Source organism: Cervus elaphus, chromosome 13 (assembly GCF_910594005.1).
Source record: "Cervus elaphus chromosome 13, mCerEla1.1, whole genome shotgun sequence".
In the NCBI taxonomy this organism is placed as follows: Eukaryota; Metazoa; Chordata; class Mammalia; order Artiodactyla; family Cervidae; genus Cervus; species Cervus elaphus.
The window spans coordinates 26,351,464-26,365,190 of record NC_057827.1 but is presented as its reverse complement, the minus strand read 5'-3'; the positions used below and the strand labels follow the sequence as shown (position 1 = coordinate 26,365,190).

Below are 13,727 nucleotides of genomic sequence, written 5' to 3'. Positions count from 1 at the left end.
ATTTGCATTTCCACATAGTCATGGGGTGAACGACATGACACTTCACAAGCTGAATCCATGACTATGTGAAGATGCAAAAGTTTTTGTTTATATTAAAAAATACTTTGTGTAGTTAAAAGAATACATGTAGCATATATGCTGTGGTATCAACCCTAAAAGGTCTCTAGAACGATGCCCCAGAGTTCTTTTCCTTTATATTGTCTGATGTGTTTCTATATGTTGTATAATTAAAATTGCCAACTTAGATGAAATCATGGCAGGAATGCTGTTCTGGTCCTTAATTGAATGTTCTCTACCTTTAAAAATCCTACCCTTATTTAAGAGTGACTTGGTTTTCATCTCTGAAAAGCTTCTCACATGTTCTGTTGTCTGTTTGGCTCTATCAGATGGAGCAGGATCATTCTTGGCTGTTGCAGGTTGTTACTGACCCACTATGTGATGTTATAAATATAAACATGTATATTCTCTAAGTGGGGAGGTTATAGTTTTGAAGAAAAGCATATTCAGTTTGCCCATCTCATAATAAACCTACACAAAGTAAAGTGCAGATTCTGGATGCAGGTTCCTTGAGAACAAATCCTGGCGGTGCTACTGACTTGCTCTAACCTTAAAGGTTAAGTTTTCATTACACAGGAGTAGTAATAGTACACATTTATAGGATTTTTGTGATGCTTGAATAAGATACGTGTATTGAATACCTAGAATAATGCCTGTAACTGCACTTACTAAATGCTGGTAGTATATGATTATGATGGTGTGTGTATATAGCATGCAGTCATGAGAGCATTGCTGTGTTGATGTATTTTTTTTTTATTGAACTTTTTTTTTCTTTTCTTTTTTTTTTTTTTATTGAACTTTTTATTTTGTAAAAGAACCCACCTGTCAGTGCAGAAGACAGGGTTCGATCTCTGGATTGGGAAGATCGCCTGGAGGAGAGCATGGCAACCCTCTCCAGTATTCTTGCCTGGAGAATCCCATGAGCAGAGGAGCCTGGCAGGCTACAATCCATAGGGTCACACAGAGTCAGACACAACTGAAGTGACTTAATAGGACACACACAGCTTATTAACAATGCTGTGATAATTTCAGGTGGGCAGCAGAGGGACTCAGCCATACATACACTTAAATCTGTTCTCCCCCAAGCTCACCTGGGTCATGTCTTTTTAAAAGGTGAACTTCTGAGCCTTCCCTGGTGGTCCAGTGGTTAAGACTCTCCACTCCCATTGCAGGGGGTGCAGATTCAATCACTGGTCAGAGAACTAAGATCCCACATGCTGTGCAGCGTAGCCAAAAGAAAAAATTTTTTATGTTAAATTCTGTTCGCACATTCAATGTTGATAACATCTAGGATTTTGTTTATTGTGGCAAAAATAAAATTTACCATCTAAAGTATTTTTGGGTGTACAGATCAGTGATACTAGATACATTCACATAGTTGTGCAAAAGCCACCACCATTTATCGGCCTAACCCTTCATCTTGTAAAACTGAAACTCTATACCTATTGAGCAGTAGTTCCCCATGCTTCCTTCCACTAGTTGTTGGCAGCCACCATTATACTTTGTCTTTATGGTTTTGACCAACCTCAAATATGTGGAATCATACACGTGTTTGTCTTTTTTGTGACTTGCTTATTTCAGTTAGGATAATGTCCTCAAGGTCTATCCATGTTGTAGCATATAGCAGATTTCTTCCTTTTTCAGGCTGAATAATATACTCCGTTGTACACATGCAGCACATTTTGCGTATCCATTCGTCCATCAGATGGGTACTTGGGTTGCTTGCACATTTTACCTATTGTGAGTAATGCTGCTGTGAATGAACATAGGTGTACAAGTATTTCTTCGAGATCTTGCTTTCAACTCTTTTGGGGTATATACCAAGAGGTGTAATTGCTGGGTCACACAGTAATTTGTTTTTTTAATTGCCATACTATTTTCCACAGGGGCTGTACTGTTTTTCATCATCTCCTAGTAGCCTAAGGGTTCCAATTTCTCCACACCCTCACCAACACTTTTCTCTTCTTTTTTTTTGATAGTAGCCATCCTAATGGGTGTAAGGTGGTGTCTCAAAGTCATTTTGGTTTGCATTCTCTTGTGATTAGTGTTGTTTAGCATATTTTCATGTGCTTATCAGTCATTTCTGTATCTTCTTTGTAGAAGTATCTGTTCATGCCTTTTCCCACTTTTAAATAGAGTGGTTTGGTTTCTCGTTGAGTTTTAGGAGTATCTCTCTGTATTCTGGTTGTCTATTTTCTTTTGTTACTTGTGCCTATGAAGTCATATTCAAGAAATCATTGCCAGACCCAGTGTTGTGAAAATTTTGTCCTATGTTTTCTACTAAGTTTCATTGTTTTGGGTTTTATATTTTGTTTGTTGATCCACTTTGAGTAAAGTGGCATTGGGTGAGAGTCCAACTTCATTCTTTTGCAAGTGGATGTCCAGTTCTCCAAGCACCATTTGTCGAAGGCTGTTCTTTCCCCTATTCAGTAGTCTTGGCATTCTTGTTAAAAGTCATTTGACCATGTCTGCAAGGGTTTATTTCCAGACCTTCTCTTCAGTCTGTATGTCTGTCTTTAGGCTAATACTGCACCGTTTTGGTTACCATATCTTTGTAGTAAGTTTTAAAATCAGGAAATGTTGAGTCCTGTTTTGTTGATCTTTGTCAAAATTGTTTTGACTGTTCAGGTTACTTGAGATTCCGTATGAATTTTAGGACAGGTTTTTCTGTTTTTATGACAAGTTATTGGGGTTTTGATAGGGATTTCATTGAATCATTTTGAATAGCATTAACATTTTAACAATATGAAGTCTTCCAATTCATGAATGTGGGATGTGTTTACATTTATTTATGTTATCTTTAATTTTTTTCAGCAGTGTTTCGTAGTTTTCATTTACAAGTCTTTTACCTTCTTGGTTACTTCCTAAGTATTTTATTCTTTTTGATGTTGTTATAAATGGAATTGTTTTTGTAATTTCCTTTTCAAATTGTTCATTGTGTATATGAATGCAGCTGATTTTGGTGTATTGGCTTGGTATCTGCTGGCTTTGCTGAATTCATTTATTAGCTCTAACAGCATTTTTTGTGGAGACTAGGATTTCCTGCATGTAAGAGTGTATTCTCCTCAAACAGATAATTTTACTTTTCCTTTCCAACTTGGATGCCTTTTATGTTTCTTGGTTAATTAATTGCTCTGGCTGAAACTTCCAATAATATGTTGAATAAAAGTGGTGAAAGCAGAAATCTTTGTCTTGTCCCTGATCTTAAGAGAAAAACTGTTAAATCTTTCACCATTGAATATGATGTTTTCTGTGGGTTTTACATATATGGTGTTTATTATGTGAAGGTAATTTCATTCTGTTCCTATTCTGTTAAAAAAGAGGGTTTGTTCAGGAATTTTAATAACATTTATTTACTTATTTGACTGCATTAGGTCTTAGTTGCAGTTAGGGTGTTGCTTTGAGATCTTTCTTGTTTTTTAATGTCATCTTTTCTAGATACAGATTTCCTTCATTGCACCGCTTTTGCTGTGGCCCTTAAGTCTTTGTATGTTGTGTTTTTGTTCTCATTTGTCTCTGAATGTTTCTCATTTCCCTTCTCAGTTCTTCTTTGATACCTTGGTTGTTTAAAAGTGTTACTCATGGAGAAGGAAGTGGCAACCCACTCCAGTGTTCTTGCCTGGAGAATCCCAGGGATGGGGTCGCACAGAGTCGGACACGACTGAAGTGACTTAGCAGTAGCAGTAGCAGTGAAGTCTACTACTACTTTATTTAGAGGATAGGTGTAAGTGATAGCAGGAGAGAGTGGGGTAGACACGCCTGTCCCTGCTTTCCTCATCCCATCTGGACCCTTCTTTGCCCTCGAATCTATTCCTCCCTTTCCCCAGCAGTCTATTTATTAACTAGCAAGAGGGCAAATAAGGGATCTTCTAGGATTGATTTTGCTAATTTTTTTGAGGATACTGAGCACCATTTCACCATATTCTGTACCCTTATCTGACAGTCCCTCCCAGAACTGAGTTTTCTTTTCATCCAGGGTTCAGAAGGAAAAACAAAAAACAAATCATATCATCACGCACCAATAAAAAGTAAGCTGTCCAGATGGAAATAAAATCTAATTAGGCAATTAAAAAAAAAAGTGTTACTCAGTTTTCACAGTTTTGTGAATTTTTCAGTTTCAGTTTTGTTACTGATTTCTATGTCCATCCTGTAACAACAGGGAGAAGATACTTTGTATGATATCTTTAAAAATCTATGGAGACTTTATTTGTTGCCTGAAGTATGGAAAATGTCCCATAGGCACTTGGTAACATGTATTTGTGGTTGGGTAGAGTGTACCATAAGCTTTCCAGGTGGCACTAGTGGTGAAGAATCTATCTGCCAGTGCAGGAGACACAAGATGAGTAGTTTTGATTCCTGGGTGGTGAAGATCCCCTGGATGAGGAAAATGGCAACCCATTCCGTATTCTTCCCTGAAAATTTCCATCGACAAGAGAAGCCTGGCGGGCTACAGTCCATGGGGTTGCAGAGTCTGACATGACTGAACACAGTGAATGTTCCATATATGTCTGTTAAATCTAATTGGTTAATTTTGTTGTTCAGCTGCTGTACTTTCTTATTTAAATATCTTCTGTTATTTATTCAGTATTCTGAGTGGGATATTTAAGTCTCTGTTATTGTAGAACTATTTCTCTCTCTTCAGTTCTTAGGTTTTGCTTCATATATTTTGATAATAATTATATATTGTGTAGTTATACTGAGGGTTTTATTAACATATAAAGTCTTGTCTTATCTGTATTAACTTTTTCTTAACTTAGTCTGTTTTGTCTGCCATTAGTGTGGCCACCCCTGCTCTCTTCTGATGACTGTTTGTATGTAATATCTTTTTATGTTCTTTCACTTTCCTTCTGTTTCTGTCTTTGGATCTCAAGTGAGGCTCTTGTAGATGAGACCGATGGGATCAACTGTTTTTATCCATTCTGCATATCTCTGTTTTTTGATTGGAGAGTTTAATCCATTTACATCATTTAATTGCTGATAAGGAGAAGACTGAGATCAAATTGCCAACATCCATTGGATCATAGAATAAGCAAGAGAATTCCAGAAAAACATATGCTTCATTGACCACGGTAAAGCCTTTGACTGTGTGGATCACAACAAACTGTGGAAAATTCTTAAAGAGATGAGAATACCAGATCACCTTACCTGCCTCCTGCAAAACCTGTATGCAGGTCAAGAAGCAACAATTAGAGCCAGACCTGGAACAATGGACTGGTTTCAAATAGGGAAAAGAGTACATCAAGGCTGTATATTGTCACCCTGCTTATTTAACTTATATGTAAAGTACATCATGCAAAATACCGGGCTGGATGAAGCACAAGCTGAAATCAGGATCAGAGGGAGAAATATCAGTAACCTCAGAGATGCACATCTGCATCTCTTTCTGCCACCCTTATGGCAGAAAGTGAAGAACTAAAGGGCCTCCTCATGAAAGTGACAGAGGAGAGTGAAAAAGCTGGCTTAAAACTCAGCATTCAGAAAGCGAGTCCATGGCGTCCAGTCCCATCACTTCATGGCAAATAGATGGGGAAACAGTGGAAATGGTGATGGACTTAATTTTCTTGGGCTCCAAAATCAATGCAGATGGTGACTGCAGCCTTTAAATTAAAAGATGCTTGCTCCTTGGATGAAAAGCTGTGACCAACTTAGCATATAAAAAAGGAGAGATGTTAATTTGCCAACACAGGTCCACATAGTCAAAGCTATAGTTTTTCCAGTAATCATGTGTGGATGTGAGAGTTGGACCATAAAGAAGGCTGAGTGCCAAAAGATTGATGCTTTTGAACTGTGGTGTTGGAGAAGACTCATGAGAGTCCCTTGGTCTACAAGGAGATCAAACCAGACAATCCTAAAGGAAATCAACCCTGAATATTCACTGGAAGGACTGATGGTGAAGGTGAAGCTCCAGTATTTTGGCCACCTGATGTGAAGAGTTGATTCATTAGAGAAGACCCTGATGCTGGGAAAGATTGAAGGCAGGAGGAGAAGGGGACAACAGAGGACAATATGGTTAGATGGCATCACCGACTCAATGGATATGAGTTTGAACAAGCTCTGGGAGATGGTGAAGGACAGGGAAGCCTGGCGTGCTACAGTCCATGGGGTCGCAAAGTGTCGGACATGACTGAGCGACTGGAAAACAACAACAAAGGAGAAGACTGACTTTTACCATTTTTCCTATATGCCTTATAGCCTTTTGTCTCTCATTTCCTGCATTCTTATCCTCTGTGTTTAGTTGATGTTTTTGTAGTGACATGTTTAAATTCCTTCTTAATTTTTTGGTGTGTAAATTCCGTAGCTATTTTTGTGGTTGCCATGGGGATTACATTTAATGTCAAAGTTATAAGACTATAATTTGAGTTTACAGCAGCTTAACTTCAATAACATAGAAAAACTTCTGCTCTTTTGCAGCTCTGTCACCACCCCTTTCCGTTTTTGATGTCATAAAATCATGTCTTTATATTAGTGTATACCTCAAAAGATAAACTGAAAATTCTTTCAGATGTGTTAGTCCCCTAAATTGTGTAGACAATAAGATTGAGAGTTATAAACAAAAGTTACAGTAATATTAGCTTTTACATTGTTTTTTTCCCTTAAATGTAGGGCTTCCCTGGTGGCTCAGAGGTTAAAGTGTCTGCCTGCAATGCGGGAGACCTGGGTTTGATCCCTGGGTTGGGAAGATCCCCTGGAGAAGGAAATGGCAATCCACTCCAGTATTCTTGCCTGGAGAATCCCATGGACGGAGGAGCCTGGTGGGCTATAGTCCACCGGGTCGCAAAGAGTTGGACATGACTGAGCAATTTAACTTAAATCATGTAGAAAAAGGGTACAGCTACCAACCGTTAACAGTCATGCTTGCTTTTGTAATTGCCTATATATTTCCCTGTATTGAGATCTTTTTTCCTCCATGTGGTTTCAGGTTACTGTCCAGTGTCCTTTCATTTCCCCTTGCTGGGCTGTTTTGAGCATTTCTTACAGGGCAGGTTGGTCACAAGCTCCCTCAGCTTTTGTTTATCTGGACATATCTTGATTTCTCCCTCACTTTTGAAGGACAGTTTTGCTGGATACAGGATTCTCAGTTGAGAATTCTTTTTCTTTTAACAGTTTGACTCTCAGCCCTCAGTTTTCTGGCCTCAATGGCTTCTGATAAGAAATCTGTTGATGATCTTATTGAGGATCCTTGTATGTGATGATTTGCTTCTCTCTGCTCCTTTTAAGGTCCTCTGTGTCTTTGTCTCTTAAAAATTTGATTATAATGTGGCTTGGTGTGAGTCTCTTAGAGTTTACCTCACTTGGAGTTTTTCTACTTTCATTGTTTATATTCATTTTAATCAAATTTCAGAAGTTCCCAACCATTATCTCTTCAGATAATTCTCTCTGCCTCCATCCCCACATCCCCTCCTTCTCCTGGGCTTCTAAGGATGAATTTGTTAGTCTACTTGATGGTGTCCCACATGTCCCTGGTGTTCTGTTCACTTACCTTAAATCTTTTTTAAAAAATATTTATTTACTTTTTGGCTGTGGTGGGTCTTCGTTGTGGTGCACAGGCTTTCTCTAGTTGTGGCGAGTCGAGGCTACTCTCTAGTTGTGGTACGTGGGCTTCTCATTGCAGTGGCTTCTTCCATTGCAGAGCACAGGCTCCAGAGTGCATGGGCTTAGCTGCAGCACGTAGGATCTTAGTTCCCAGACCAGGGATAGAACACATGCCCTTGCATTGCAAGGTAAATTCTTAATCACTGGACCGTGAGGGAAATCCCTTAAATCTTTTTTCTTTCTGTTCTTAAGTCTTGACAGTTTTCATTGTGCTATGTGTAGGTTCACTGATTCTTCAGCTTGGTCAAATGTGCTGTTGAAACTATCTAGGGAAATTTTCATTTCAGTTAGTGCATTTTTCAGTTGCAGAATTTCTTTCTTTCTTTTTTTTTTTTTTTGTAGGTTTTCTTTCTCTCTCTCTCTCTCTTTCTCTTTCTTTCTCTCTCTGTCCATGCTGTGCAACTTGTGGGATCTGAGTTCTCTGACCAGGGATTGAACTTGGGCCCTTGGCAATGAGAGTTCAGTGTCCTAACCACCAGACTGCCAGGAAATTCTAGGTTTTCTCTCTATTGACATTTCCATTATTCATTTCACACATTGTTTTCTTGACTTTCTCTACATTCTTTTTTAGTTCTTTGAGTATTTTCAAGATCATTGTTTAAGTTCTTTGGCATATTTGCTATTAGGTCTTTTTCAGGGACAGTTTTACTGATTTTCCTTTGAATGGGCCATACTGTCCTATTTCTTTGTATACCTTGTGATTTTTTTTCATTGGATGCTGTATGTTTGACTCTAATAATATGATAAGTCTGGAAAATTAATTCTCCTCCTTCCCCATAGTTTGCTCTTTTTTATGGTTTTGCTTTGTTTTGATTATTGTAGCCTGCTTCTGTCAAGGATCAGCCTGAGGTGTCTTCTCAGGTGTTTATTGAGCCTTTCCCTGGGCACATGCAGCCGCATTCTAATTTTCCCCATACATGCAGTTGTTTTAGAATGCACTAGTCTTTAATATCTGGCTCCCATGAGAAAAAGTGAAAAATAAAGGATGAAAGTGGGAGGCAGGGTTGGGGGAATGGCACCAACCCATTTAATCTTCTGCAAGCCCCTTCAGCTGGAGGCGGCGGGCTGCAGCAATTGGATAGTGCGACAGCAAGGTGCAAGAGTGGCTACCTACCATGCCTCTGGACCTTTGTGATCAGAAGGGGCAGTCAGTGATCAGAGCACAGATTGTAGTATTTGCAGGAGATGGTCCTTTTTGCGTACTCTTACTCCCACAAACTGTGTCCTAACTGTTACAGGAACATGTGGGCATAGATGGCTTTTACTGTGCTGAGAGCTGAAATTGACTAAAATTAACAGCAATTTACCTTCTGAGTTTTGCCTTTGAAGTTGCAAACCTTCAACAGACTCCAGGGTCCTGAAATAGTCGCATCCTTATAGATTCAGCTAGTACAGTTGTTGCCTAGCTGGTGAGACAGATTCCTGGTGCTTCTTCCTCTTCTGTCTTCCCAGAACCCTCCTAACACTTAGGATTTTAGTTGTAGTTTTAATATGTGTGATATGCATACATCATGTATTTAGATTTTAGTAACTTCCACTGGTTTCTTAGATTATCATTTTTTACTTGATTCATTTTTGGACTGGTTTGCTTGACTTTCCTAAATTAAGGGTAGCATACTTATCTAGGAAATTGCTAAAGCCATTGTACACACTAATAAATTATACAGTACCCACATAAGTACTGCTTACATTACCAGTACCCCCAAAGACCCCCATGTTTTCCCTAAAACATTTCCCTTTCTCCAGATACAACCATTATTTTTCTGTGTTTTCCTTGATGTATGTTATTCCCATGCCTATAAAACTAAAATGTGTCTAAAATTTGAACTTTATTATATGCTTTTATGAAACTCATCCATGTTGCATGCAACTGTAATTTGTTAACATTGATGGCTGTATACAGTGTCATGAAATACCTAACAGTTTTTCAGTTTTGATGTTCAGCATTTAGGTTGTTTCTAGTTTGGGGCTGTTAAACAGTGATGGAATGAATTTTATTGGGCATGAGTCCTGGCACGCAAGCTCCCTAAGTTTTATTTTATTTTATTTTTTTAAACATTTATTTTTATTCATTTGGCTGCATAGAGTCTTAGTTGTGGCATGTGGGATCTAGTTCCCTGACCAGGGATCGAACCCAGCCCCCCTGTATCAGGAGCGCAGAGTCTTAGCCACTGGACCACCAGGGAATTCCCGCTCCCTAAGTTTTAGATTCTTTAAAATTAATAGATAATTCCAAACTTTCCCCAAAGAGGCTGTGTATTTTATAGTGCTTTCCCACCAGCAGGGTGTGTTAGTGCCAGCTGCTTCATACCAGCATCAAGTACTGAAATTATCAACTCTTCTTCATGTAGCTGTTCTCGTTATGGTTTAAAGTTTGTATCTTCCAAATACCTACTGAGGTTTTAACATGTGCATGCTGTTGTTGGCCACTTCAGATGCTGTTCTGCCATGTAGTTATGCAGAGTTGTGGATGCTGTTCTCGGCTGGGTGAGTCAGATTTGTAGGCAATGTTTATTCTGGCGGAGACCTTTGTTGGATACATGCATTGCTAATATTACCTGCATTTGGGGCTTATCTTTTTAGTCTCCTCATGTTGTCTTTTGATGAGGAGAAGTTCTTTATTTTAAGATGGTTCCAATTAATTGATTTTTTAAATTTTCAGTTAGCATTTTCATGCCATACTTCAGAAATCTTTCTCTTTTTTGAGGAAATGAGGATGTTTCTTGTATTAATCTTTGAGAAGCCTTCTTGGTTGACTCTTTGGATAATATTGTAGATGGAATTATTTAAAAATTTGTTTCCTAATTATTTTCTAGTACATAGAAAAACTTTTTGCATATTACCTTCAGTGAACTTGATAAGTTTACTTATAGATTGTTAAGGAATTTTCTGTGTACACAAATACGTTGTCTGCAGAGTATGAATGTTTTGTTCTTCCTTCCCAGTCCTTCTACTTTTTTCCCATTACTTATTTCACTGGCTTCGGTTATGCGGTAGAATGTTGAATAGAAGTGACAATAACAAACATCTTTTGTTTTGTTTCCAGTCTTGTGGGAAGGGTTACAGGAATGGGCATCTTCAACATTTCACCATTAAGTATTAGCTGAAGTTTTTAGATAGTCTTTTACTTGGCTAAGGAAATTAATTTATTTTTAGAATTTGCTGAGAAGGCTTTTTGAAAGTCATGATTGGGTGTTAAATGATTTCAGGTTTTCCTGCATCTGTTCATTTGACTTTTCTCATTCTAAAAAAAAAAAAATATGTGGGTTTGGGACATTCCTGGTGGTCCAGTGGTTGAGAATCTGCCTTTCAATGCAGGGGATGCAGTTCCATCCCTTGTCGGAGAACTTGAGATCCCATGTGCTGCAGGATAACTAAACCTGCAACAAGAGATGCCTGCGTGCTGCAGTGAAGACCCAGCAGAGCCAAAAAATTTAAAGCAATTTAAAAACAAAACACGTGTAGATAACATTTAGAAAAGAATACCCAAGTAAACCCAACTTGGCATTAAACCACACTTGGAATAAACACAACTTGGTGATTAAGTATTTTATTTAGTGTATTGCTGGAATTGATTTGCAAATGTTGTCTTTAGGATTTTTGTATTAATACATTTAAGAGATCAGCTTGTAATTTTCCTTCCTTAAAATATCTTGGTATCAGGGTTATACTGGCCTCTTGAAACAAATGAGAAAGTTCCTTTTTCTCCTGTTCTTTGGGAGAAAGTTTGTACAGTTTACAGTACTTGTCCTTAAATTTTGGTTTTATTTAGTGGGGAAACAACCTATGCCTGGAGTGTTTTGTTTATTTTTTATTTTTTGAGGGAATGGTTTAAATTATGGGTTCAGTTTTTTCTTAACTAGATAAAGAATTATTTATATACTTTTTCTCTTAAGTTTTGGTAAGTTGAGTTTTTCTAGGAATTTCTCCATTACATTTAAAATTTCAGGTTCATTGGCATAAATTTATATATAATAGCCATTCTTTGTTTTAAAGTTACCAGTATTCTTTATTTCCTTTTACTTACTCAAGCATAATTGACATTTACAATGTTACTAAATTTAGGTATATAACCGTATTTGATATTTGTATTTATATTGTGACGTGATCACCACAGTAAGTCTAGGTAACATATCCTCATACATAGTTACAGAATTTTTTCCTGTGATGAGAACTTCTAAGGTTTATTCTCTTAGCAGATTTAAAATATGCAGTGCTGCTGCCTCTGTTTAGGCGCTAAGTCATGTCCGACTCTTTGCAACCCCGTGAACTGTAGCCAGCCAAGCTCCTCTGTCCATGGGATTTCCCAGACAAGAATACCGGAGTGGGTTGCCATTTCCTTCTCCAGGGGATCTTCTTGACCCAGGGATCTAACCCACGCCTCCTCCTTGGCAGGCAGATTGTTTACTGCTGAGCCAACTGTGGTTACCAGGCTGTACATTACATCCCTTTGACTTATTTTGTAATTGGAAGTTGATACCTTTTGATTTTCTTCACTCATTCCCCATTTCTTCCCACCCCACATCTGACAATCTCCAATCTGTCTTTGTATCTGTGAAGTTGGTGGCAATATTTTTTTTTCATTTTTATATTCCATGTGTAAGTGAGATCATGTAATAGTTGTCCTTGTCTGATTTATTTCCCTTAGCATAATGCCCTCCACACATGTTGTCACAAATGGCAAGATTTCTTTTTTAATATTCGGGCTTCCTTGGTGGCTCGGACGGTAAAGAATATGCCAGCAATGTGGGAGACCTGGTTTTGACCCCTGGGTTGGGAAGATGCCCTGCAAGAGGGCATGGCGACCCACTCCAGTGTTCTTGCCTGGAGAATCTCCATGGATGGAGGAGCCTGGTGGGCTACAGTCCATGGGTTGCAGAGTGGGACACGACTGTGCAACTAAGCAGCAGCAATATTCTGGTGAATATTCTATTTACATTATATTTATCCATTTATCTATTGATAGGCCCTTTGGTTGTGTCCATATTTTGGCTCTTGTAACTAATGCTGCAGTGAACCTTTGGGGGTGCATGTGTCTTTTCAAGTTGTGTTTTCATTTTCTTCAGATAAATAACCAGAAATAGAATTTCAAGATCATATGGTAGGTCCAGTTTTAATTTTTAAACCTCCATACTGTTTCCTATAATGGCTATACCAGTTCCCAACTACAGTGCACAGGGGTTCCTTTTCTCCACATCCTCACCAACACTCATTATTTCTTATCTTTTTGATAATAACCCTTCTAACAAGTGTGAGGTGATAACTCATTATGGTTTGGGCTTGCATTTTCCTGATGATTAGTGATGTGTAAAGCATCTTTTCATATACCTTTTGGCCATCTGTGTATCTTCTCTGTAAAATGTCTGTTTTGGTCCTCTGCCCATTTTTTTCTTTAAAAAAATTTTTTTTTTGGCTTTTAAGTTGTATATATTTTCTATGTATTTTGAACATTAACCTCTTACCAGATATATGATTTGCAAATACTTTCTTCCAGTCAGTAGATCACTGTTTCATTTTGTTGCCAGTATATTTACTGACATCTTGACAATGATAATCTGTACTTTTTTTTCCTTTTAATTTATTGTTTTAAAGATGAACTTTTGGCTTTGAATTTTGTACCCCACACTAGTGTATTTTTATGTCAGTTAGTTTTTTTCTTTTCTTCCTGTTGCTTTCTTTGGGTTTTATTTATTGTTGTTGTTCTAAGTTCTTGAAGTGGACGTACTTAGAGTATGGTATTTTAGATACCATATATAATGGTTGACACATATATAATGTGTTGACCATTTTAAAATGTACAATTCATTGATTTTAGTGTACTCAGAAAATTGTGAAACCATATCACTCCTTTCTTAGTTCCAGAACATTTTCATCACATCAAAAAGAAGACCCCATACCTATTAAATGTCACTCCTATCTACCATTCTCCCATACCTTGGCACCACTAATATGCTTTTAATCTCGATGGATTTGCCTACCCTGGGTATTTCATGTATGGAATGATGGAATATTTGGTCTTTTATGTTGGGCTTCTTTCACTTAGCATAGTATTTTCAACATCATCCATGTTGTACCAT

The 13,727-nt window shown here is 37.9% G+C and overlaps 1 protein-coding gene across 15 annotated transcripts in view; it reads left to right on the top strand.

Annotated features, from left to right (window-relative positions):
- Positions 1-13,727, top strand: part of CPEB1 (cytoplasmic polyadenylation element binding protein 1) — a 108,887-nt gene that overhangs the window by 36,066 nt on the left and 59,094 nt on the right. Inside the window, exon 1 of one of the 15 annotated variants that reach the window (XM_043922222.1) lies at positions 12,467-12,570. The exons of 13 other annotated variants lie outside the window; for them this stretch is intronic. In XM_043922222.1, the coding sequence (XP_043778157.1) occupies positions 12,492-12,570 (79 nt within the window). In that variant the 5' untranslated portion in view covers positions 12,467-12,491. Of the gene's footprint in view, positions 1-12,466; positions 12,571-13,727 lie in introns of those variants that run through there. One more of the 15 variants, XM_043922221.1, reaches the window with a different exon arrangement.